At 38.1% G+C, this 23094-nt stretch overlaps 1 protein-coding gene across 1 annotated transcript in view; it reads left to right on the top strand.

Moving 5' to 3' along the window:
• The window catches only part of PDK3 (pyruvate dehydrogenase kinase 3), a 57678-nt gene that overhangs the window by 9018 nt on the left and 25566 nt on the right, over window positions 1-23094 (top strand). Inside the window, exons 2-3 of the mRNA XM_065859350.2 lie at window positions 11269-11410; window positions 20614-20685. Coding sequence (XP_065715422.1) covers window positions 11269-11410; window positions 20614-20685 — 214 coding nt within the window. The remainder of the gene's footprint in view (window positions 1-11268; window positions 11411-20613; window positions 20686-23094) is intronic.

Here is a 23094-nt window from a genome sequence, read left to right as displayed (position 1 = left end):
ACCTTGTAGGTTGCTGTCAGGAAAGCTGGCTCCATCCCAGCCAGGCTCAGCACACATGTTTGTGAGGAATAATTCACATACACTCTACATTTCACTGGCAGTTCTTGATCTTTACAGTACTGTTCTGTGGAGAGTTGTACTTCTCCGGTTCCCAATAGCCTGAAACAATATAATCCGTAATAGGATTAGGAATAGATTTAAGAATTGTTTTATCTAATTCCGTAGTTACTATATTAAAACAGCTTTTCTTAATGCCAGTTATCCTTAATATATTAGTGGTTTTTAAAGTCATATTTTTCCCCAAACTGCTAAAGTATTTCACAGGCTGCTACTTATTATTTTAAAAATGTTTATGATTTTGTGTGTTTTCCTGGAATCAGTTAAATGTTATTTTTCTTTTTGGAATAGTAGGTTGGAAGGGCAGATTAGAGCACTAAATGGTGACTCATGATAGATACAATTCTCCTTTTTCTGATGCTTTGTGTGTTATAAGAGACTATTATATTAACCCTTTTTTCCTCTGAACCTGTCTATGTGACATTTTCTCTCACATACATGTTTCTTTGTGCTGTTTAAATTATTTTCTTTGCCTGGGAAAAGGCTACTCTTAATCTGTGTGCGTAGATGTGTGTGTGTATATATATATACATATGTGTGTGTGTGTATATATATATAAAAACTGGCACATTAGTTTGTAGTCAATGTAAAATAAGTAATATAGTATTATAAATACTTTAGCTGACTTAACTCCTTAAAATAGTACATGTGCAAATTTTAGTTGATATTTTTCAGAATCAGGTTTAAGACTGTGTAAATGGAAAAAGAGGTAAAGTTAAGAAGTTACAATATGACTTTTTGCTAGAAAATAATTTACTTTTTAATGGCTACTTCTTTGATTTGGTCCTTGTTTATTGTTTTCTTAAAGATTTTGTAGACTGAACAAATACATTTGAACCTTGGCAAGTAGCAGTGGCATAGAGGAATCCTCTAATCCTTTTTGCAATGTGATTTGTTAATCGTCAAAAGCATTCTGTAACAAGATGTTTAACAGTCTAATACATTTCACCTCACTGAGTCTGAAGGGGAAACTGGACCATGTGGTACTGACAGTATTTTTATGTAATTGCTATTACCTGTGGGATTCTTTGCTCATAAACATTAATTTTATTTATACCGGAGATTTGGAGTATGTTTCCCTTTGGCACATTGACAGAGACTAAAGGATAAAGCAGAGATTTGTACGTGGCTGGAACAGTTAGTGGGAATTACAGAAGTTTTCCATAAAGGTCAGCGAGGAAGTTGTCAAAGCTGTGAGAGCTAGGGAAAGTGTTTAAAAAATCAGAATATTTAGTTATAACCTTCAATATGAAATAGAACTTCACCCTTTATGGGAGGAAAAGGTAATAATAAAGTCAGAGGAGCAAAATTCAGTCTTTTCTGGTCAGTTTGTTTTAACAGAATCTGATCAGAAAGCAACAAACAGGTTTCTTTGGCTTGCTGTTTTAAACCTCATCTACATTGTTTTAAAATCTCGAGTCTGACCAGAACAAAACACTAAATGTCTTTTGTCCAGGATCTCCTGTTTGAAAGCCATAGAACCCTTCTGCCATGTGGGCCAGAACTGATGTGCTGCACAGTGTGCACACCCCTTTCCTACTCTTGGACTTTTCCCTGCTTAAGTCTTAGGAGTGTTTGTAGAAAAGGAGCTGGTGGAGGCTGAAGAGGGACTATTTTTTTTTTTTTTAAAGGCTGCTTGTGCTTGGTTAGGGAGAGAGTCTTTGGGTTGCTTGGATAGTTCTAGGATCAGGAACCTGATCTGGGCCATGGTTTCTCTCAAGAGCATTTTGGCTCTTTGCCTGTTGTGTACTATGGGGAGTGCCTGTGATACGAGCAAGACAAAGCTTAGCTGCTATAAAATGATTCATCTGACTTTCAACCTACTCAGATTCCCTAGGGAAAGATGACCTTGGGCCTATGTGTCTAAAAAATAATACAGACTGTGGGTAATTGCTTGAGCGCCTCTGCATTAAACTTTATTGATCCTTTTTATTACTGTGCTTTCTTGGCAAATGCTTTAAAATACTCAAATTATTTCATTATTAATAGAACTGAGTGGTAGGCAGTTGAACATTAGTTTTAGATCAGGGAAGCTTATTTTAAAAATTCATGCTCTTATTTTAAGTTGGGTTGTTCTATGTAATACATGGCACTGGTTTACAGCTCTCACAAGCGAATATCTGATAACCCATTGCTCTTGAGAGAGACATGTACATATTCCCTTGAGTATTTTCTGTGACAGGAAGGCTGTGGCTTTAAGAGTTAAAATTAATGATGGCAGTTTGACTAAGACTTTGATAGATCTGCAGTGTTGTGTGCATCTGTTAATTCCTTCTGTTTATCTGTTCCAGTTCAGTAGTAAGTTAAGCTGCTTTCCAGCGCAGTTTCATTTGGAGGACCATTTTCTTGAAACAGGCTTACTGTAGTTCGCAAATTATATGTAATTAATATGTGATTATTACATTAGTATACAGCTAATGTAATAATAAATGTAATGATTTCATCCATGTTGAGCTGTCCAGTTGTGGTAATGACAGCTATCTGATGTTTTGTCCTTGACTCGTATTTACATGAAAATGTGAACTTTCTTTTGGCATCAGTGTTAATCACCTATATGGCCATAGTGATTAAGACATGTAAGACATAAGCAAGTTGACTCTTTCAGAGATTTTTGAAATAAGTATCTATTTTTCTGTATACAAATTGTAGTTGTTCTTACTTAATTTTGAACTTCTTAAGTTGAAGTCTAGACCTGTGATTGTGAATAGGATTTGGACTGGTAATTTAGACAACACAGTATAGATGTGGCAGTTGCACATCCCCCTGAGATGTGGAGCCTTCAATGGGGCAATGGATGGCTCTTTTAGCACCTTCTATGCTCCACTGTACCTGTCCCCGCGTACACACCAATACAAAACCAAACCAACCATAACTCCCAAAGCATTCCTATTCCCCAACAGAAATAAAGACATTTTCAGCATAATCTCTAGGTATTTATCTCACCAATGAGACCTGAGCTTCAGCCCAAGTTCCTTCACTGCAACCCTGGGACAGGGTGACTTCACTTCAACCAGCTGGTGGGGCAGGAGTGGGACCCTCGGTCAGTTGACAGGGTCCTTAACGGGACCCTGAGTTGATTGACAGGGTCGTTAGCAGAGGAGGTGCCCAGAGTAGCTGCATAGCTTCTGGACCGTGTTGTAATGCCCACAGCCAGACCAGACTGTAAAACAGGGCTCATGCCGAAGGCCCCCTTGGAGTGGTCTTCTTGGAGCAGCGGGTCTGTGGACTGGAGCCCACTCCTTAGACTAGGATGCCATCTAAGAAGACTTTCTGGGATTGAGAGCGCCTCACCACCTCATTTGGGTGAGTAGTTATTTACTGGATATATCCTTGAATGAGTCTTCTCCTAACCAGGCAAGTGTGAGTCCTTACCTAACCCAGGTGAGTGATTATTTCTTGTGGGTACCCTGGAGTCAGAGGGCTGTGCTTTTGTTTCTTGCATGTGCGTACATGCTGTGGATCCTCACTATTCTTGTTTTGCTGTACCCCAATAATCTCCTCAGCTCACATCTGAACCTGTATTTTATGTTATTGGAGTGCTAACTAATTGTATAAACCCTGTTTTTAGTTGCTTTATGGGCTGCACTTTTCCAGATAGATTAAAGACTGTTTTGGAACTTGTTGTCCACCTGAAACTGACTTTGAGGTGCCTCTGTGACAATAGCCTAATAGATTCTAATTAATGAATGGTATCCTGAAATTTTCCTTTGGAATAGGAAGTGCTGTAGTTGGCTTGACAGTCAAAGAACACTTGAATCTGTTGTTAGTTCAATTGCATAAATCAGAAATGGTTTATTAAGCTCAACTATTTCTGTACTTACTTCAGCTCTGGTGATTTATCCATATGCTGTGTCACATGAGTGTTAGGAAGTTTAACTGGAAAGCTAACTAGCGTGTGAGCTTCCTAGTTTGGATTGCACTTAGTAATGAAATAGCACGAAGTGGAAATCAGTGGTTGTACAGCGTTACCTAAATTCTCATCTATGAGCATAAATAATTTGGATAGAGAAGACTAGAGCGCCTCTATTGGTGTGCTTTCCCTTGGACTGCAAAGGTACAACTAGTAATGGGAATTGGACTAAAGAACAGAAACAAGTTAGGTGGGAAGCTTACTTGCAGACTAATTCCTTTGGCTTTAGCTGTTTTTCTGGCAGTAGTTATTTAACAAAACTGAATTGTTCAGACTTCATGGAAGTGATATGTTTATTATAGTTCAGTAAGACCTAAAAATATTTTCCTGTCATTAATTCTCCAAGTTTTATTTTTTTGAAACTTCAGTTTCTCCAGTCTCTTAATGTGCTAATCATATGTGCCAAGTGAAAGCATGTCCTTAAAAAAGGCCACTTTAATGAAGTAATTGCAGCTGTTGGTAGAAGTAGCCTCAGAGAGCAGTAAAGGAACTTGGGCTGAAGCTTAGGTCTGAGCTCTGTAAAAATAGACTGAAAACCTAAGGCTGGTCTAGTCTGGATCCTTAAATTTGGCCATCTGCTGGCTACCCGTGTTGGAACAGCTGTACAGGCTTTCCTGTAGCACAATGTGGTAGGTCAGAAAAAGGAATCCAATTTCAATATATGGCTTTCTTGGAGGCAGCCTGTGGTACAGAGTGAGGGTCAGCAAGAGTCAGCATCTCCAGTTATGTTGTGTGTGTTCTTTTTCCCTTTGCTTCATCATCTTCATTGGGTTTTTCAAAGTCCTGTCTTTTACCAAACAAACAAACCCTGTATGCTTTTTGTGGGAATGGTATTTTTAGTGATTGGTGAGATAAATACCTAGAGAATATGCTGAAAATGTCTTTTATTTCTGTTGAGGAATAGGAATGCTTTGGGGGTTGTTTTGGTTTTGTATTGGTGTGTGGTGTGGGGTTTTTTGTGGTTTTTTTTTTTTTTTTTGGTTGTACTTTTTTGTTTGTTTTTGTTTGTGGTGTTTGTTTTTTATTATTGTTCTGTGTGTGTGTTGTGGTGGTGTTTGTTTTTGTGACTGCATTTATTTGGGCTCTGCAAGCATAGCTTGTTTGCCTTTTAATATATATCCCATGCTCCTGAAGTAATGTAGAATCAGTGGAATTAGTTGATCCTTCTTTAGTTCTGTTTCCTTAGCTTTGGCAGCAAGTTATTAAATTTTAGCCTTTGCTCAGTCTGCTCTAATGCCTTGATCTTTTTATGTGTTCTTTTGAAGATCTGTCCTATCACTCTGCTTCAGTTTTTGTTTTGTTTGCCTGTTGGAGCTAAAAAGTATTTTGGAAGTTCCAGAGAAGAGAGCAGATAGAGTTGATCATTCCTGCCTTTCTGTCTGTCTTCCTTTATTTTGCCCTAGGTAAAATCAATAATAGTGTCAGAGGGATAGGAGGTGTAAGGCTTCTCATGTTGTTTTTATGGATTCTGCATGGAGTCCCTCCTCTCAGACATACAACAGGTGGGACTTTGCTACTTTTGGGTCTTAAAGTAATGTGGTATCTGATATCTCAGCTCTGTGTTAGATATGTAGTTAATGCAGAGAACTAGACCTCTGGGTGCAAAGAAAAGGCTAAAAGGAGCACTTTTTTGTCCTGTCTTTTCTGACGATTGAGTTTAAATACTCAGTAACTACTGATGCTTATATGATATGACTCTGACAGTACCATACCTATTGGGGATGGAACAGCCATGTTAGGCTTTTGATGCAGGTGACTTTGATTGTCATTGATGAAGGACTACTACTGTCATCTGTTCTCAAATGGATATTTCATGAAAGTGGGAATCTGGCAGCTAAACTGAGTGTGTTTGGTAATGTTCTGGAGGAACGAGAGTTCACGGTCTCGTGGAGTTTTTTCCTCTCATCTGCAGGAAAATCAATGTTTGTGTACAGCCTTTTGTATGGAACTAATCCTTTTGTACTCTGAATCTTGGACAGCTCTGGCAATTTGTAGAACTGGCCAGAATTGAGTCAGGGTCTGCTGCATGTGTGTGAATAACATCTACATTGTGATGCTTGTTGCAGGACAGAGAACAAAAGTTTTCTCTCTAGGTCCAGCTTTGTGATGATTGTCTAGTTGCATCACTGCAATAGAAGGAACTGAAAAGATACTGGTTCGGGGGGTGCGCTGCGATGAATGTTCCTTCCGGTTTAATTTTTTTTTTTTTTTCCTCTCCTCTTACATGCTGCAGGGATATGATCCTAGAGCCTGAGTAGGCCTTGTTATCAATGTTACCTTTGTTTTCCATTTCTTAGCACTATAGGGTAAAAGGTGAAAAACAAGAAAGAGATGAGTAAAAGTTCAGAGAAGAGTTGAATTCCAGAGGGGGGAAAATAGATTACTAGAGAAAACTGTCTGAAAGTAGAACTCTGCTTTCTGAATTTCCTTTAGATTGAAGGTCCTCCAGTGATAATATTGATGTATAACCTTGAAACATTCCACTTTTAATCTTTTCCCATCTGATGGTATTTCATTTAGAAGACCTAATACACTCAGACCTGCTTTTGTGACCTGTGTTACCTTGAAACTTCTGGATCATGTTTTATTTATGTTTTCTTATACTTTTTTTTCCCCTCTGATACCTGTACAATCGAATAAATGGTATGATTTATTTTTAGTGGAAATGTCTAACACCTTATCACATCTAAGAAAATTGATTTTGATACCAAATGTCAACTTCTGGGTGAACTTTTTATGAAAACTTAATCTTTTACTGGGTTATTTAAATAAGTTTATGTGTATTCTCAACTTAAACTTCAGCAAGCACAGCCAAAACAGTTCTTCAGGTGTGCAATACTTCACTCCGTAAGCAAATTCACCATCACTGAGACACTCTCTCCGTTGTGGGTGGTGACTATTCCAAATGCAGCAAAGTTTGTGTGTCTACCATTCAGCCTGTATGGTTACAAACCCTGGCTTGTTTCAGTCATCTGTAAGGTTGTTGTGTGGAAGGTTGTCCATAGAATATTCTTCACTGACCTTAGTTTGGTGTAAAGTCTGGGAGATCACTACTTAGATCCTTGTTTGACTAATGTATCTTCTTTTCAATATGTTGAAGGTTGTATCTGTTGTCAGTCTGTTACATTGCCCTTGAACAAAAAACTCTCAAGATTGGCATCACAGTCTCTCTTTGGTACTAGTTTTGGACTGAACATTTGAAGGTGGCAGAGAGGAGGCCATGAGTATGCTTTTCTATATAACTTTTGTATAGGGTGACTGACTAGCCCAGACAGATAAGATTGCTCAGAAAATTGCAGATGGTACAGCATTTATTACAGAATCACAGAATGGTTGGGCTTGGAAGGGACCTCTGGAGATTATCTAGTCCAACCCACCTGCTAAAGCAGGTTCACCAGAGCAGATTGCACAGGAAGGTGTCCAGGCAGGTTTTGAATGTCTCCAGAGAAGGAGACTCCACAACCGCTCTGGGCAGCCTGTTCCAGTGCTCTGGCACCCTCAAAGTTTCTCTTCATACTCAGATGGAACCTCCTGTGCTTCAGTTTATACCTGTTGCCCCTCAGGCTTTCACTGGGCATGACTGAAAAGAGTCTGACCCCATCCTCTTGACACCCACCCTTGAGATATTTATAAACATTGATAAGATCCCCTCTCAGCCTTCCCCAGGCTGAACAGACTCGGCTTTCTCAGTCTTTCCTCGTAAGAAAGATGCTCTAGGCCCCTCATCATTTTTGTAGCCTACTGCTGGACTCCCTCCAGTAATTCCCTGTCCTTCTTAAACTGGGAAGCCCAGAACTGGACTCGGTATTCCAGATGCGGCCTCACCAGGGCAGAGTAGGGTGGGGGGAGAACCTCTCTCTACCTTTTTTTTAAATGTTTTTAAAGGTCTGCTGAGATGGCACTTGACACTTCTTTCAGTTTTTACGCTAGGTATGCATGCAGTAGTAATGGTTTGAAATAATTTGAAGATTACTTCCTTCACAAATATCTTGCTTCTTATTGCAGTTTTCCTGTCAAAGTAACTTCTATTGTATAACTTGATTTACGCCGTCTGTGTTGTGTTTTTACTAATTCTGCCTTGCGTCAGAGTTCTCACTTTTTGCTTGTTTCTGCCCCTGTGCAAAATTGCACTGTTTCTTTTGCAGGTGGTTGGTGATCACTTCCTCACAAGAGGTCATGGGAAAATTCGGGCTATAAAGAATGTTAGGCAGTGTTCAGTCTAATCTCCAGTTTAGAGACTGAATCAGCTAGATTTGGACAAATGTCTGGCTTGACTAGTGGAAGAGGTGGCAAAAAATCAGAGCAGGTTGCTATCTTTTACAGTGTTTACCATCAGGAAGTTTCTGTCAAATTATGACTTGAATCTTCTGCAGTTTGTCTGCTACTTGTTTGGTCCTTGATGGACTATAGGTTACTGCTTCTTCCTCTGTAGTGAACTGTAAGGCTCTGAGGAGTGTTGCTGTATTCTTTGTATCTTTTTAGGTAAATCCAGTCTGATTCATCAATTCCTTTGTCAGAGACCGTTTTAACTGTTGGGGTAATCTGTGTTTCTGCTTGGTCCATCTACTGTTTTAGAAGATGTTCAAAAATAGAGGTAATTTACCAGTGTTGAACAGAGTGGGTTATTTCACATGTGCTTTTTATTCATCCTCTTTGCTCAAATTCTGGGTTAAGTTGTGAGCACTATAGGTGTGATCTGGGAGTTTCTTAATCAGCTTGAAATAATAATTTCATTAAGAAAAGTAAAAATTTGAAGATAATCTAGTCCCTTAGAAACAGAATTATTTTGTAGGGTTATTTTCTATCTTCAAGAGCAGTACAAGGCTGCTTTGTTCCCTGCAGCAGAGTAGACCTATAGCAAGGAGTTAGTATGCTGTGTGGCTTGTTCTGTATGTTGCCTTAATGTGATACTCCTCATTGAAGGAAACCTGTTTCAGTGCCTGACTTAAGAATTTGGTCTGCACATTTTTTTCCACTTAAAGCAACAGAACTGGATTATTGTTCAACCAAAATCAAGTATTGCTGTATTACAAACATGGGGAAGTAAATATTGATGGAGTGTATAAGATTATGAACCCCATATATCTTGTGATGTCTTACTTTGCTTTCTCCTTGGCTTTGTGGATAAGAAGTGTTTTGCTTTAAGTGAGTCTTCTAATGTTTCCATTTTCAGTGTTTTAAGTGCATGCTTTTAGAGAGGTCTATTTGCTTTGTGTGTTTCTGAGTATAAATTAATAAATGTGTATGTATGAAATAGAATGGATGCTGTCCACTAGAATGTCCTTTTCTGGCTGTTCTGCCTGCGTTAAACATAGATTATCAAGTTGGGCAGAATGAGTTTTTATGAAGTGTAATTAATTCTAGAGATTATTTGCATACTTAATGAAAGGGTCAAATAACTATACTTGCTCTTCGTCACTCTTAGGAAGAAACAGTCATTGTCTTTGTTCCTGAGGGTTTCTCCAGCTTGGAGGGTGTAAGGTGCGCTACTTGCAGTGTCTTTCCTCCTGTCTAGCCACAGTCTTCTGAAAGACCTACTATATACAGTGACTTGTGAACAAACAAGTGTCTGTCTTCTATTGTAAGTGAATTGGTGTCTAACTTCATTGGAGGACTAAACTCTGAAATCATTACTGTGCTTCACAGAAAACAACCACATAATGTCTTGTTTTCTTTGTCTAATTTTGGCAGGATGTCTGTTATTGTAATTGAAGATGTGAAAATGCAATTAAGTAAAATAGGTCCAAATGTTTGCTGGGAGAAAAAGAATAGAATTGCTGACACTAATAGAATGTAATGATCTTCTGATTGATGATACCTAAATGAGCAAGAAAAAAGGGAAACATAATCCTTCCTGCATATTCCTCCAAGCTTGTGTTACCGTTTTGAAACTAATCCATCAATGCATGTTACCTATGCAAAGAAGGTGAAAACTCTGCTGTTGAGCTGATTATAATGGGACTGTCTTTAAAGGTATCACCTTGATTGTGCTTGGTTGCATTATACTGAGTCTTTCAAATTGCAAATCTCAGTGATTGTGTGCGTAGTAGTGCTTTTAACACTTTCTCATTTGCTTGTACATAATTTATAGCTCCTGTGTTATGCCTTCACTCACAAATTTTGCAGGCTATTGTACTGGTTATCACAAAAGACATTTGCTGTATTTCTAGATTAAAGTAGGATACTGACCATTGCAAGTAAAACATGGATTTTTTTTTTTTTTTAATTTACCTGGACTCTTTAGAAATTACTTATGGTGGGGAATTCCCCACCTGTGAAACACTGCAAAATACAGAAAAGTATGTGAAATCAGGTCTGATCTCCTATCTGAATTACTCGGGAAAGAGACTTAACTTCTTATCCTTTCAAGTATTTGTAGTTGAATTTTATAGGTTATCTCCAGTAAATAGTTTAGCTTAAGAATGCTGTTAGTCATGTTAGTCTTCTGGTTTGTGTAGTGTAGCACCAGAGAATTATTACTGTTCCGACTATGTCCACAGCGAAATACTGGTTTTTTTGCTGGATCCCTTTCATTTGCTTTCTGACTTCTTGCCCCCCTCCTGCCCCCCGCTTCCCCCAGTATTGTGCTGGATATAAACCTGTTTTAAAAGTGGAAGTCCAAGATAATCCCAGCTGCAGCTGTTCCAAATGGGAACATGTTGACAAGCACTGCACTTCCCTTCCAGGTGACAAGTGAGCATTTTGTGGGCTGGTCATAGGAGGGATGATGACCTTTGCTGCTCGTTTCTGGTGCTGCTGAAATGTTTAAGTACTTAGTAGGTTTGAAGAGCTTGTGATGTCAAACATCAGTCAACTGTTACCATTCTAGTTAGCCCCTTTGTTTTCACTTCTTAGCCTTGGTTATGTGTGCGGCACACACTTTTTGAAAGCTCACTTTCGTAGAAGAGTCATACTGATAAAGGCTAGTATTTTGGGACCTTATTTCCGGCTAATATCAAGTCTTTGCTATTTGATTTTTATTTATAGGGCAAGAGATTTTTGTTTATAGGAGAGATGATGTGGAAAGAAGAATGTCTGTCAGATAAAGGGGATTAAACTCTACAAGGTAGAAGTATAATACCTATCTTCAGAGTAAGATGGAAGTGAAGGTGGCGAGTGAAAGAAATTATTTTTAAACTGGTTTTATTTTCACGAGTTTGGTTTTTTTAATCTTCTAGCAATAGGAAGTCTAAAATTTGGTCTGCTGCAGTGGTCATGGTTTTTTTTTCCCCTCCAAACAGGTCGTGACAATGCATGTGAGAAGACTTCATACATGTTTCTGCGAAAAGAACTTCCTGTGCGACTGGCTAACACCATGAGAGAAGTCAATTTGTTGCCTGATAACTTACTTAACAGGCCTTCAGTTGGACTAGTACAGAGTTGGTGAGTTTAGAAAAAAAGTGGATTGAAAAATTAATATAAAACTAACACTTTGTGTTGCTTTACTTGCAGCTCAGTTTGAATAGTCTTGAACTGAAATCTGGTTTTTGTTGTTAACTGTTTATAATGAGTTTTTCTTGTCAAACAGTTTCATTTTCTTCTGTCTAATATTAAGTAAATATTCTGTTATTGATCTTAGGATATAAGAATTTTGAAGTTAGTCTTGTAAATTAGTAGAAGGGTACTGTTGTCTCCCAGATAGTTAGAATCAGTCAATAACTTCCAAGAGTGAGCTTTTAAAATATTCCGTACTCTATGGGATTCCAAGTCCTGACATATTTTCCACAGTAATGAATTTCTAGCCTACTAGCATGTTCAGTAAGGTTTGGAGACAACTGCCTTGTATGTATTAAAGTCTAAAAAATTGTTGTTCATGGGATATTTATTGCCTCTCTAGCTGCAAATACTTAATCCAAAGAATTTATGTAAAAAGATCTTTGCAGTGTCCAACAAACTTATTGTGAACAATAACTGATGTAACTGTAACAGTAGCTAATGTTGTAGGCTTCTATTACATTCAGTCATAGCTCTTGAGCCAAAAGCCTGTACATTGACTGCTGCGCCTGGTCTCATTTATCAAGCTTCAGACTTAAAAAATATGTATTAGAATATGTGATATTGTCCATGATAGGTAACACTAGCTGTCTTGATGACCACTTTGAACATAGTGATTACGTGCTTGAAATAAATGTAAATGCTGTGGAGCCACACAATGATGATTACTTTGTGGTTAAGTGGCAGCTTGCAAGCTTTGAAGGCTTCTATCATCTGTCTGATATTGCCAGAAGCTCTTACAAGCCAAGTAGGAAAGAGGTGATAATAGGTAGGCCATTTAGGCTTTTCTAATCTAGATGACTTGAAGCTGTCTTTAGTGAAATGTAGACAAATAGGGGAATGAAGAAAATGGAATAACTTTTCTTTAGTGCCTCTGTGGCATAATTCTTCTAGTCCAAATATATGTTCTGTGGCATATGCTTCTGCCATACTAATACATAGTCAAGCAGCATTTGGATCGCTTCTGGCAAAGGAACTGAATGGGGGTTTAGAATAGATGCCCCCTTCAGAATTGTTACTTAGAGGTTTAAGAACTCAGGGGATAAATTTATGACTACAGCGGATACTACCAATTTAAAGAAAGACAATCAGTCTTGAGTGTATTAGAATATATAGTGCCTGTAGAATAGTTGTCCAAATTGTATGTTTTATGTGATAATGTGATTTGCACTATCACAGCTGTAGACTGTTAGCTGTCTGTTAAATGGACTACAATATGAGACTTTATTGTGATGAAGAAGTTCAAGTGGACATCCAGCCCAGAGATGGAAGTTTGAAATGAAAATGTTTGTTGTAGTGTTCTTCTAATGTTGATCCTCAGTTAACCAACAGTTTTTGTGGGAAGGAGTATCTTGACTGAGATTATTTAGGGGTATTTTTGTGATCCGATGCCAGAAGTAATAAAAGTAACAGTAGTGTGTTGTTTTCCTGATTATAGGTTGCGTACTTTAAAGAGTTTATTTCTTATTTTTCTGTTTTGAGGTTTTTTTCATTGCTTTTTTAAACTTTTGCCAGTAGATTATACATTTTAGTGATATACTCATGATGAACATTGGACAAAATTTATTGTAAAATGAAGAAACCTCTTCTTGATGCACTTGTTTGATGCTTCAGGAAATTTTTCTTTGGATCAGATTTTGTGATCCTTGCTGGTACTGTGCTGTAGATTGTGGAAGTTTGACAATTTATTAATATGCAGACAAAAACTTTAACATACGTTTACCACAAGTGACCAAAGACATAATTGAGTGCATTATTTACCTTAAACTGTTTATTTGCTGATTTTTCAGTAATTTGTGTGATCACCAGCATATTTCACTTACTTATGCTACCACATTGTCATAGAAACCTATGTTTTTATGTGCTTTTGGTGAGATTCAAAATTAGCTGAAGTATTAAAATTTGAGGACCAGGTCTATTTGTTAATGTCAGCATGCAAAAAAATACAGGAAGCTCCTAACCTTTAAAGTAGGTTTTATTAAACTTTTAAATTAGAGTAAGGTGACTCTGTGAATGAACTGAACTTTGGTTTGGTGGAATAGGAAAACAAATTAATGCTGCCTACTGTACAGCAGGGATCCTTTCCTGTCAATTCTCTGTCCAGCCAAGCAGTGAGATTCTGTATTGCATGAATTTCCCAGTCCCTTATAGGTTTCTTGGGAAGCAACCTCATCTTGTCACTTCTGAGAATTGCTCCCTGGGGCAGGCAAGCCCTGTTCTCCTCTCCATTTTCTAATCCGTCTTCATGCTCATGCTGCAGACACTTTGCTTCTGGTACCCCGCACTCTGCTCCTTGACTACACTGCGCTGCCTGGCAGATTTTACAACTGATTGCTTGATTGTTCTCAGAAAGCTGCATTTTGTTTGTTCTCCTTCCTTTCTGGGTTCCTTAGCCTGATGCGTGCTGCAATAAGGACACGCAAGACAGCTGTCCTTCCTTTGTGCTGCTCAGCTGTGCTTTTGTGAATAAAGCTGGCATAACCCACAGAGTGAATTGTGAACAAAAAAAAAAGTTTTGCATTTCAGATTGTGCAAAGGTAAAACATTAGCTCTGTCCCAGTTCAGGTTTATAACTTGGTTTATGTGTATGTTTTGCATGGAGCAGCAAGGGAAGGAATAAAGTGAATGAAAAGAATAACACAGTTAATGTGTTCTAGCTGTGAACTATGGAGATTCTAAGTAACAGACAGATCAACAATCAGTGTGCTAGGGTTCAGCAACTTATTTTCAGTTTTTCAAAATTAGTGAGCAAGTGCCCTGTTCCAAAGTGGCCTTTTTTAGCCCAGCTTTGAGAGGGCACTCTCTAGCTAAAGTGCACTGTAAGTAGGATATTGAACATGTGGCAGAATTGCATAATAAAGGATGTCATCATTAATGTGATGTGATGAGGGAAAATAGTTACGATAAAACCTTATAATGCATAAGGTCAGAGCTTGTAAAATATCTGAAGTGTGAGGCTTGCACAATATGCTACTCAGTCATATCTAAAATTCACATTTTAATTAAGTCTGACCAAATTTCTTTACTTTTCTCTAGTACTTTTCCCTGAAAAAGACTATAAATTTCCCTTTATCTCCTTGGAAAGACCCATTGGAGAAATAAGTACAGCTTGGGGATGAATAATTATTTTTCCTCTTATTTTTTACATTCAGATTATGCTAACAAGGTTGTGTTACCATGGAGATATGTTTTATCTTTTCAGTGCTTTGGTGTTAAAGAGGTTCTAAAGGAAAATCTTAGTGAGGTACACATAGGGAAAAAGCTAAGGTATCTTGCATGAGCTGAAAAAAATGATCTGGAGTTGATATATGGGCATTTACAGTGATATCATGTGTGAAAAGTGCCATTCTAGAATTATTGCATTTGGCAGACTAAAAAGAAATCAATCTACCTGTGGCAGTAATGAACAAAAGAACAGGGCTAAAGGGTGCTTGAAACTAAAGAGCTTGCCCAATTGATTGTAGTATATTGTGATAAAAAATTGAACACCAAGAAGGCAACAGATTAGAAGGACATAGGATTTGATTCCTGCTTTTGTTGACTCACCAAAGACAGCAAAATATAACTGTGGGGTTTTTGTGTTTTTTTTTTTTTTTTTTTTTTTTGTTGTTTTTTTGTTTGTTTTTTTTTTTTTTTTGAGTCCTGTATAGTTGTATTCATTTACTAATAATATAGCAAGTCCACCATTATTCTGGTATTTTTCTTGTTTATTCTGGCTGGCTGGTAATTGGTGTGAAGTGTGTTTAAAACATCACAAGGTCTTTTCAGTGTTTGATAAATCCCTGCAGTTACCACCTTCATTTATCCATATCTGCACCCACAGCTCAAGTAAAAAGAAAATTCAAGGAAGTAGATAAATTGTGTGAAAGGGGAATGACCTTTTTTACACATCCCGGCTATTACCAGATCGAGCTGCATTGCGCATTGCTGACTGCTCGCCATTAGAGAGACTGTAATGTTCATGATAGTTAAAAAACAATGTTGCGAATTATTTGTTACAGCTAACCACAGTTATAAATTTCCCTTTAAACACTTTTTTTTTTGATTGTTACTTAATTTCTTTAGTTTTGAGCTGCTTAGGAGGCAGTGAGGGAGATAAATTTTTTGTGAAAATCACAGTTTCGTGCGGAAATCACAATAGGATAAAAGAAAAATATGTACAGCCTTTGCAGCTCTGAGTTTTTAATTAGAGACTTGGGATAATATACAGGGTATTACAACATCCCAGGTTGGCTGACGTTTGATGGTAGCCATTGGACAGCAGGTTAGAGTTGTTTAACATTAGGTTATTTTTTTATAGCTTCATTTAGTCAAGGATTTAGAAGAAACAGTAAAAGTGATGGAAGAAATTTGAGCAACTTAAATTTGAAGTTAATAAGTTTTTCTCTGAGCTGGCCCTTCTAACTTACTGAATGCTGTGCCAATGAACTTCATTTCTAAAGTAATATTAATTACTTTAGAATCAGGCATCTAAATATTTTTGATAACTCTAAAGGAAAAGCATTGCCTGTTTAATCATTTCTCCATTATCACAGGCTAAAGGGAAATTACTTTAGCACATTTATAAATATCCTTAGAGTATTTTTTGTGTAATTTCCCATTGTTTCAGAAACTTTCAGTTCCTTATTGATGCTGTGACTTCAGAAGCTGTTCTACCTGTTGGCTCTTCTGAAGACTGGTGACCATGTTTGTCAGCTTTTCTCTGCTTGATACCTGGTTTAGTCTTTTTCTGACTGAGAGAGTTTTCTGCACAATTATGTCCTGCATTAGATGAAACACTGGACTTACCCCTACCTGATAATCTAGTAAAAGTGCTGATCCTTCAGCACTGGAGTGGTGATGTTTGATTATTCCAGGGGCTGCACTCTTAAGCAAAATGTCCAAATAAGCTAATGGAGAGTATGAATCTCAATCAAGTCCAGACAGCACAAAAATCAGGTATCAGCTGCCTTCAGTACCAGAAATACTCATTGCTGTTCTGTCGTCTGCTTCAGCACAGGGTTGCTGATGTTCAAGATTTCTGGTAGGAGGTCTGTAGTAAAAAGCACCTGCTGTGTTGCTTCTCAAGTGTAGTGGTTGTCCTGCATCCTCAGAAACAGGATTTTCATGATATTATATGATGACAGATGGAGATGAGCATCTTCCTAATAGCAAAGTAAGCCAGAGGAGGCTACGAGAGAAGCTGTCAGTCTGTTGTGACAGAGATTTATTGATGCATCTTTTGTATGGGAAGAAGCTGAGAGAGCTGTCTGGGCTGTTCAGCCTGAAGAAGAGAAGGCTTGTGGGGTAGGGGAAGTTGAATACCAGATGGCAGAGAATAAAGATGAGGGGGCCAGACTTTTTTCAATAGTGGTCAGTGACAAGGCAAGAGGCAATGAATACAAATTGAAGCACATGAAACTTCATCTGAACATAAGAAAAAACTTTTTTACAGTGAGAGTGATCAAACACCTCAAGAAGGTTTGCCCAGAGAGGCTGTGGAGTCTCTATCTGTGGAGATGTTCCAAGCCCAACTGGATGTGGTCCTGGATAGCCTGCTCTAGCTGACCCTGCTTGAACAGGGAGGTTGCACTAGATGATTTCAAGATATCTCTTCCAACCTAAATGGTTCTGTGACTCTGAGTTTCCTTGGAAAGCTGTTTTGTGGTCTTGGGTGTTCTGGGAGGCAGAAAGGGCTGCTGCTGCCTTTATAAAAATGGGTGTAGAAGAGTGAGCTGGGTGTGTGTGGTGGAAAAACAGAAAGAGGGCAAGGAAAAAAAAAGTAAAGGCCTCTGCAAAACAGAGAGGATGGCAACATAAATTAGAGTAGGAAGGGACAGCATTTCAAACCATGAGGAAGGCTTGAAAGGGTGAGAGAGGGGAGCCTAAAGAATAGAGGAGTAGTTGTTGGCAAACCTGCTGGCACGAACAGCGTTTGGTCTTTTATGTGGAGTATTTGTGGAGGGTACTTGTGACAGTCCATAGTCCACCTCCTGGCCTGGATTGTGCCTGTGCTGGAGAAATCATAGTGTTTTGACCCACTCATTGGCTTCAGTCATGGTGGCTGCCTTGAGTTTCACTTTTGCTGCACATCTACAGTAGCTTCCCATTTCATTTCTTCTGAGAAGTGCCAAAACAACTTTGCAAATATAAGCCATGTGGATTAAGTGAAGATGATTAGGCCATTTCAAAACCATACCACAGGTTTAGATTTGAAAATAAAAATGCTAATGTAGACAGAGTCATTGAATGGCAAGAGATCAACCTGTATTTAAGGAATAGGATAATACTCCACACAAGTCATGCAGGTATTTTTTTGGTAGGTTGTTTTTCTCTGTGGAATCAAATATTTTGCCTGATTTCCTTTTACCACACAAGTTTGCGATGGCAAATATTTATTTAATTACTAAGGAAGATCTTGGCTTTCTCGTTATATTAGAACCTGCAGGGTGAAGGAACTAGTCCAATCTGACAGTAGTGGTGGTCTTAAGTTACATGACTTTTTTTCATGCACAGATGTATTTGCAAGAAAAGGACACGACATGAATGATACACCTTTTTCTGTTCACAGAAACAGTCTAGGAAGTTAGTTTCCTCTTTTAGACTATAAGAGGTTGAATGCCTTAGATATGTTCTCATCAGCCATTGAGGAAATGGTGAAGGAGGTAGCACAGACTTATGGAGTGTCACATATTCACTAGAGGCAGAGCAAAATTGGGCACAGAAAAGGGTCTTAAGCATTGCTTCTGCATGAGATTGCCTGATTTGGCAAGAAGTCAAAAGCTTGTCTTGCTGCCTACATAAAACGAAACTTATGACACCCTGAATTGCCTCAGTGTCTTGTCTACCACTTTCCTATCTTTCATCTTGGAGTTCGTTTGCTGATTGTTTATTCCTGTGTTTTACTTGCTGTAATAATGACACCTTTTTTCCCGTCCTGTACCTATGACTATCTTGATAGACATTGATTCATATGAGGCAGATGATGTTGAAGAACATGTACCTCTTTGAAGCAAAGGAGTGAAGGTGATCACAGTTTGTTACATGTTAAGTCTTGCAGGTGAAGCAGCTGAGTTCGGAGAGTAAAGCAATTTTTTCCAGTGAGAATTAATAAAAGGGCAGTGTGTGCAAGGATGCATTCTCCAAGGAGGTTACTTCTTATTCATTGTTTCAGAACATCAGCCCCTTCTCCAACTGATTGTCCTGATGATTTTTCCTGTGCCTTTGTAGCCTCTACATCGTGTCCCTGCATAGTTAGAACTTCTTCAGTATCTTTCTAAATGCTGGATGTTACCTTTCTCAGGAACTCATCTTCAGTAGATAGTGACTTGTGACTCCTTAAGTTCACTGAAGTGACTCTAGGCAATTTCTTGAATTCCTGGGAATGTGATTTGAAGATTGTGCTAAACTGTTACTATCTCTTAGCAGTGTAAAAGCACGTTTTAAAATAAGCAGTACTAGAGACACCACCTATTTCCCGAACTTGTAACTGACAAACATTTGGGGTATTTCTGTAACCATTTGTCACAGTTGCAGTGGGGCAAAAATGCACAGAGGGACAGGAGCCAGTGTTACTGTGCTGACCATGCTGAAAATGTCAGTCTCCCTGGAGAAGTGATGTGGTGACCTGTAGTGGCTGCATCTGAAATGTAGGGTGGAGGAGCAGCATGTGGTTCTGGTGGTAGTCATGTAGACAGCTGTGCTGTCTTAGGCTTTGCTGTAGGTTGGAGATGTAGGATGAAGTTTCAGAAGCGTGCTTAAACAGATCTTCAGATAAAACTGCTACCAAAAGTGGTGGTGTTGTAATGTGAGGTTGTCCAAGTCTCAGTGATTGCGATCAGCCTCGTAGGCACTGAGCTTATGCACAGAGCATTCTGTTGAGCTGATCTAATGTGTTGCTGCCGCTGAAATGGGAAGGGCTTGGTCATTTTTTTTTTTTCTGTCCTTATGTAGGCTCTATGGTTATTTTTTCTTTCTTGTGCTATCTTTAGCTGGTTAGTTGTTTTTGTGAGTTGTTTTCAGGTGCAAGAATGATTGAAGAAAACAAATGGACCTGTCTGGCTGTTTTGCCATTGCAAGGGATTACAGCTGTTGGCACACACATCTGGTTAGCACTGACGTTATCATAATGTAAGTGGCAGTGCTTAACCAGGAGTGAAGGGAGCGCAAAAGGGAGAGGAATGACAGGTCCTTCTGGAGACGATGAAACCCTGTCTTTTATGTGTGTGATTGACACCTTGTGTTATTTACGTCAAGAAATAGGCTCCATTTCTGTAATCTTTAATGCTACATCTATACTGCTAAATGCACCTGCTTCAGGGGTTGAAACCTGGTCCGCAGGCCCAGTAGTGTGAGGTGGTAGCATTTATCCTGGTGTTGGGCTGGTTTCCTACAGAGCAGGCTGGCCATGTTCATATTGAGTGGTACTTTGCCTCAAGTGTTTTTTTGGGTCCTGTGTGGGACCTGTGTGGCTCTAAGCCTTAGTTAATATCTCACATGTGCCAAAATGTCTGAACTAGAGAGAGAGCGGTGTTGTGTAACAGTGGTGTGTTTAAAAAACTGAGGTATTATACAACAAATGAGGAGATGTGGGAGTGTAAAGGGGCGTACTCTTCTGGAGTGCTGTGGTAGGACCATCTTGGTGCAGTTTTGTTAGCATGGATTTTAGGGGGTGTGCCCTGGAGCTTTATTTTGAAAAGCAGATTGGATGGCTCTCTGAGGAACATGGGAGCAAACTAATATCTGTACAAAGTGGATGACCAGGAAATCAAGATCCAGAGATTAACTAAGTTACCTGAAATTACAGACCTACCTGAAGAGAGGATTTGCTCCTGTTAACTTCAGCTTGATTTATGTAGCGGTTTTCCTGAATGGAAATGGACTGTAATGTCATAAATAATACTTCTGAACTCAATATAATATATGGTATTAGAGCTGCTTTCTTTCCCTTTATTGCAGCTTCCAACTTCATTTTTGCCTCTACAGAGAACTGTGTACTATGCTTCTGTTGTTTCAGACGAGATTGTAGTTTTAATATATATAAAAAAAAAAATTCTAAAGTAATTTACATTTAAGTGTTTTAATTCCTTCTATACTGTTTTTGCTTATTTCAGGTACATGCAGAGTTTCCTTGAGCTTTTAGAATATGAAAACAAAAGTCCTGAGGATCCTCATGTTCTGGATGAGTGAGTAATTTGTTTTCTTGTGATAGTTCATTTAAAAATAATCTGTCTCAAATGACAAGTGTTTTTATTATGTAGTATAGCAGTCATCTTATTTCAAAGGTAAAATTTGTTCAACAAAAGCCAGAATTGTTATCTGGAGCAGAATATAAGAATCTTAAGTGCTTTTGAGCAATATAGTTTGCATTTATACAGTCTGATCGTGTAAGAAATGACATGCTTCCTCCAAGATGGTATTGAGAAGACAACGTACACATGAGAATATACTTGCACATCAAATACTTAGGACTAAAATGTCATTTTAGTAGACATTGAGCTTAGTACTCTGTATGTAATGTGTATTACGCATTAATAATTTGAGTTTTTCCACTTTGTGTAAGTCATTGTTTTTATCTAAAGGATTTTTTTAATGGACTTCAATTATTGGTGCTCAGCTGCCTCATTTAATAATATTATGTTTTGAGAAGGTAGGAAAGCTTTGCCATTTTTCTTTATTAATAAAACCATACTAAAGTGGTCATTAGAATGTTTCCTTGAAGCTTGTATGCATAAAACAAAATAAAAAACCATGTGTAAGAATAAGAGGTACATCATATGCATCAGACTTAAAAAAAAAAAAACGAAAACGTGCACATAGACACACGCACCGTAACACTGAGGTTACCCTGTACAGTGTAACAGTCAACTTTGTTTCAGGAGATTACTTGTTGCAGGTTTTTTTTATTCCATTGATGGGTTTCTTAGGGTAGTTTGTTAAGCTTGATTTTTTAAATTTTTTTTTTTTTAAGCTCTGGAAATCCTGCCTGATGAAGCAGTGCTTTGTAGGAAGTGTTTCATAAAACATTTTGTAGTCCAACAGATGCTCTGTTTGTGCAAGATGTGGCCTGTGCTGTGCAAAAATGGTGTTTTGCCTTCAGTTAGTTTTAGATATATTAACTGCTATGTTATGTTAAATAAGGGTTTTATTAGGTAATGCATTTTAGATGTTATGCTCTTCTGGTTGTGAGCATGTTGTCTGAGATCTTTATACTTTGTTTTTTAAGTGTGAAGCAATACATGCAAGCGAAGCTCAAGTGCGTGAGTACCAAATTCCCTGTGTGGCAGAACTGTAGGAGGAGCTGTAAGGGTTATAGAATGACTGAATTGTAGTGTTCTTGAACAAGGGGAAAGTAATTATTTTCTCAGTGTGAGTCCTAGGATGGAATATTGTCTTAATTTCTTAATAGGTAGTACCCAGAACTGAATACACACATGGGCAGTCTTGGCGTGAAAGGAACAAAAATTAGAGACTTGGAGAGTTCCACTTATGAATAATGTTGAAGGCATTTGTTAAGACTGGCAAAAAAGAGATCAAGGTGCAAGACTCTGGAAGTCTGAGTGCGCCAAAAAATGTCCCTGTAGTAAAGGATGATTGGTTGCTCTAAGTGAAGAAGTGGAGAATTAAAAAATTGTCAATTTCTGTTAAAGTTGAGATTTGATACAGAGGAAAAAGTACGAATTCTAATATTAGTGAGAACAGACTGAGGAAAAAAAAAACCCACAACATTTCAGAAGGCTGTAGAGCATCCCATTTTAAAAGCATTTAAGAACAGACTAGATAGTTTTTAGTGACATTCTGTAGTGGGTAAGAAAGATGAACTTTTTGACTACTTCTCGTTTGTTGTATTTTGTGATTCTGTATTTACAGCCTGTTTGCTGATGGGACAAGAATTTCTGTTTGTGACTAATGTAGCAGGAAGTTTTCCTACTGATTGACTTAAAAAAAAAAAAAATCCAAAACATTTTTGAGTGGGGTTAAGTTACCAAAATTTAGGTGTCTGTTGCCTTTTAAGGCAGCATAAGCTGTCCTAGACCTCTGAGCAAGCCTGACAAGTGTAACCCAGGTCCTGTTAAACCTATAGCATCCTGGGTGTGCAAGTGGGGGCAAGGTAGTCGTGTAGCTTCTGGTACCGTTTTAGATGTTCCATATTTAAGTAATTGAATTTCAGCTTTTTATGGACTCCAGAGGTTCAAGGTAGATCACTATATATATCTATATCTATATATGTATTTTTTAAAAGGTTGATCAACATTTTTCTTTGAGATCTGTTTTTAGAGTCTGTTCATAATTACCACATGAATTACTTGATTCTGTCATATTGGATAACAGGCATTCTTGAGATTGTGTCATGGCAATGAGAAGTATTGTTTGAGATGCTCTATATTAGTACGAGATACCAAATATTTGATGACCAGTATAAATGTTTGTTAAAATCTTTGAAATCTTGCAATTATTGTATCATATGTAATTAAGTACAAATAATAAGGATGTTGGAAATTTTTTACTACCTACTGGAAAGAAGTCCAGTTAGGGACTTAGACAGTAAGAGTCATCTTTTATGCAAAGTTTGGACTGTGAAAAGAGACAAAAGC

The sequence above is a fragment of the Patagioenas fasciata genome, chromosome 1, assembly GCF_037038585.1.
Source record: "Patagioenas fasciata isolate bPatFas1 chromosome 1, bPatFas1.hap1, whole genome shotgun sequence".
Classification (NCBI taxonomy): domain Eukaryota; kingdom Metazoa; phylum Chordata; class Aves; order Columbiformes; family Columbidae; genus Patagioenas; species Patagioenas fasciata.
Note: the sequence above shows the minus strand (reverse complement) of the source record. Positions and strands in the feature narration are given on the sequence as shown.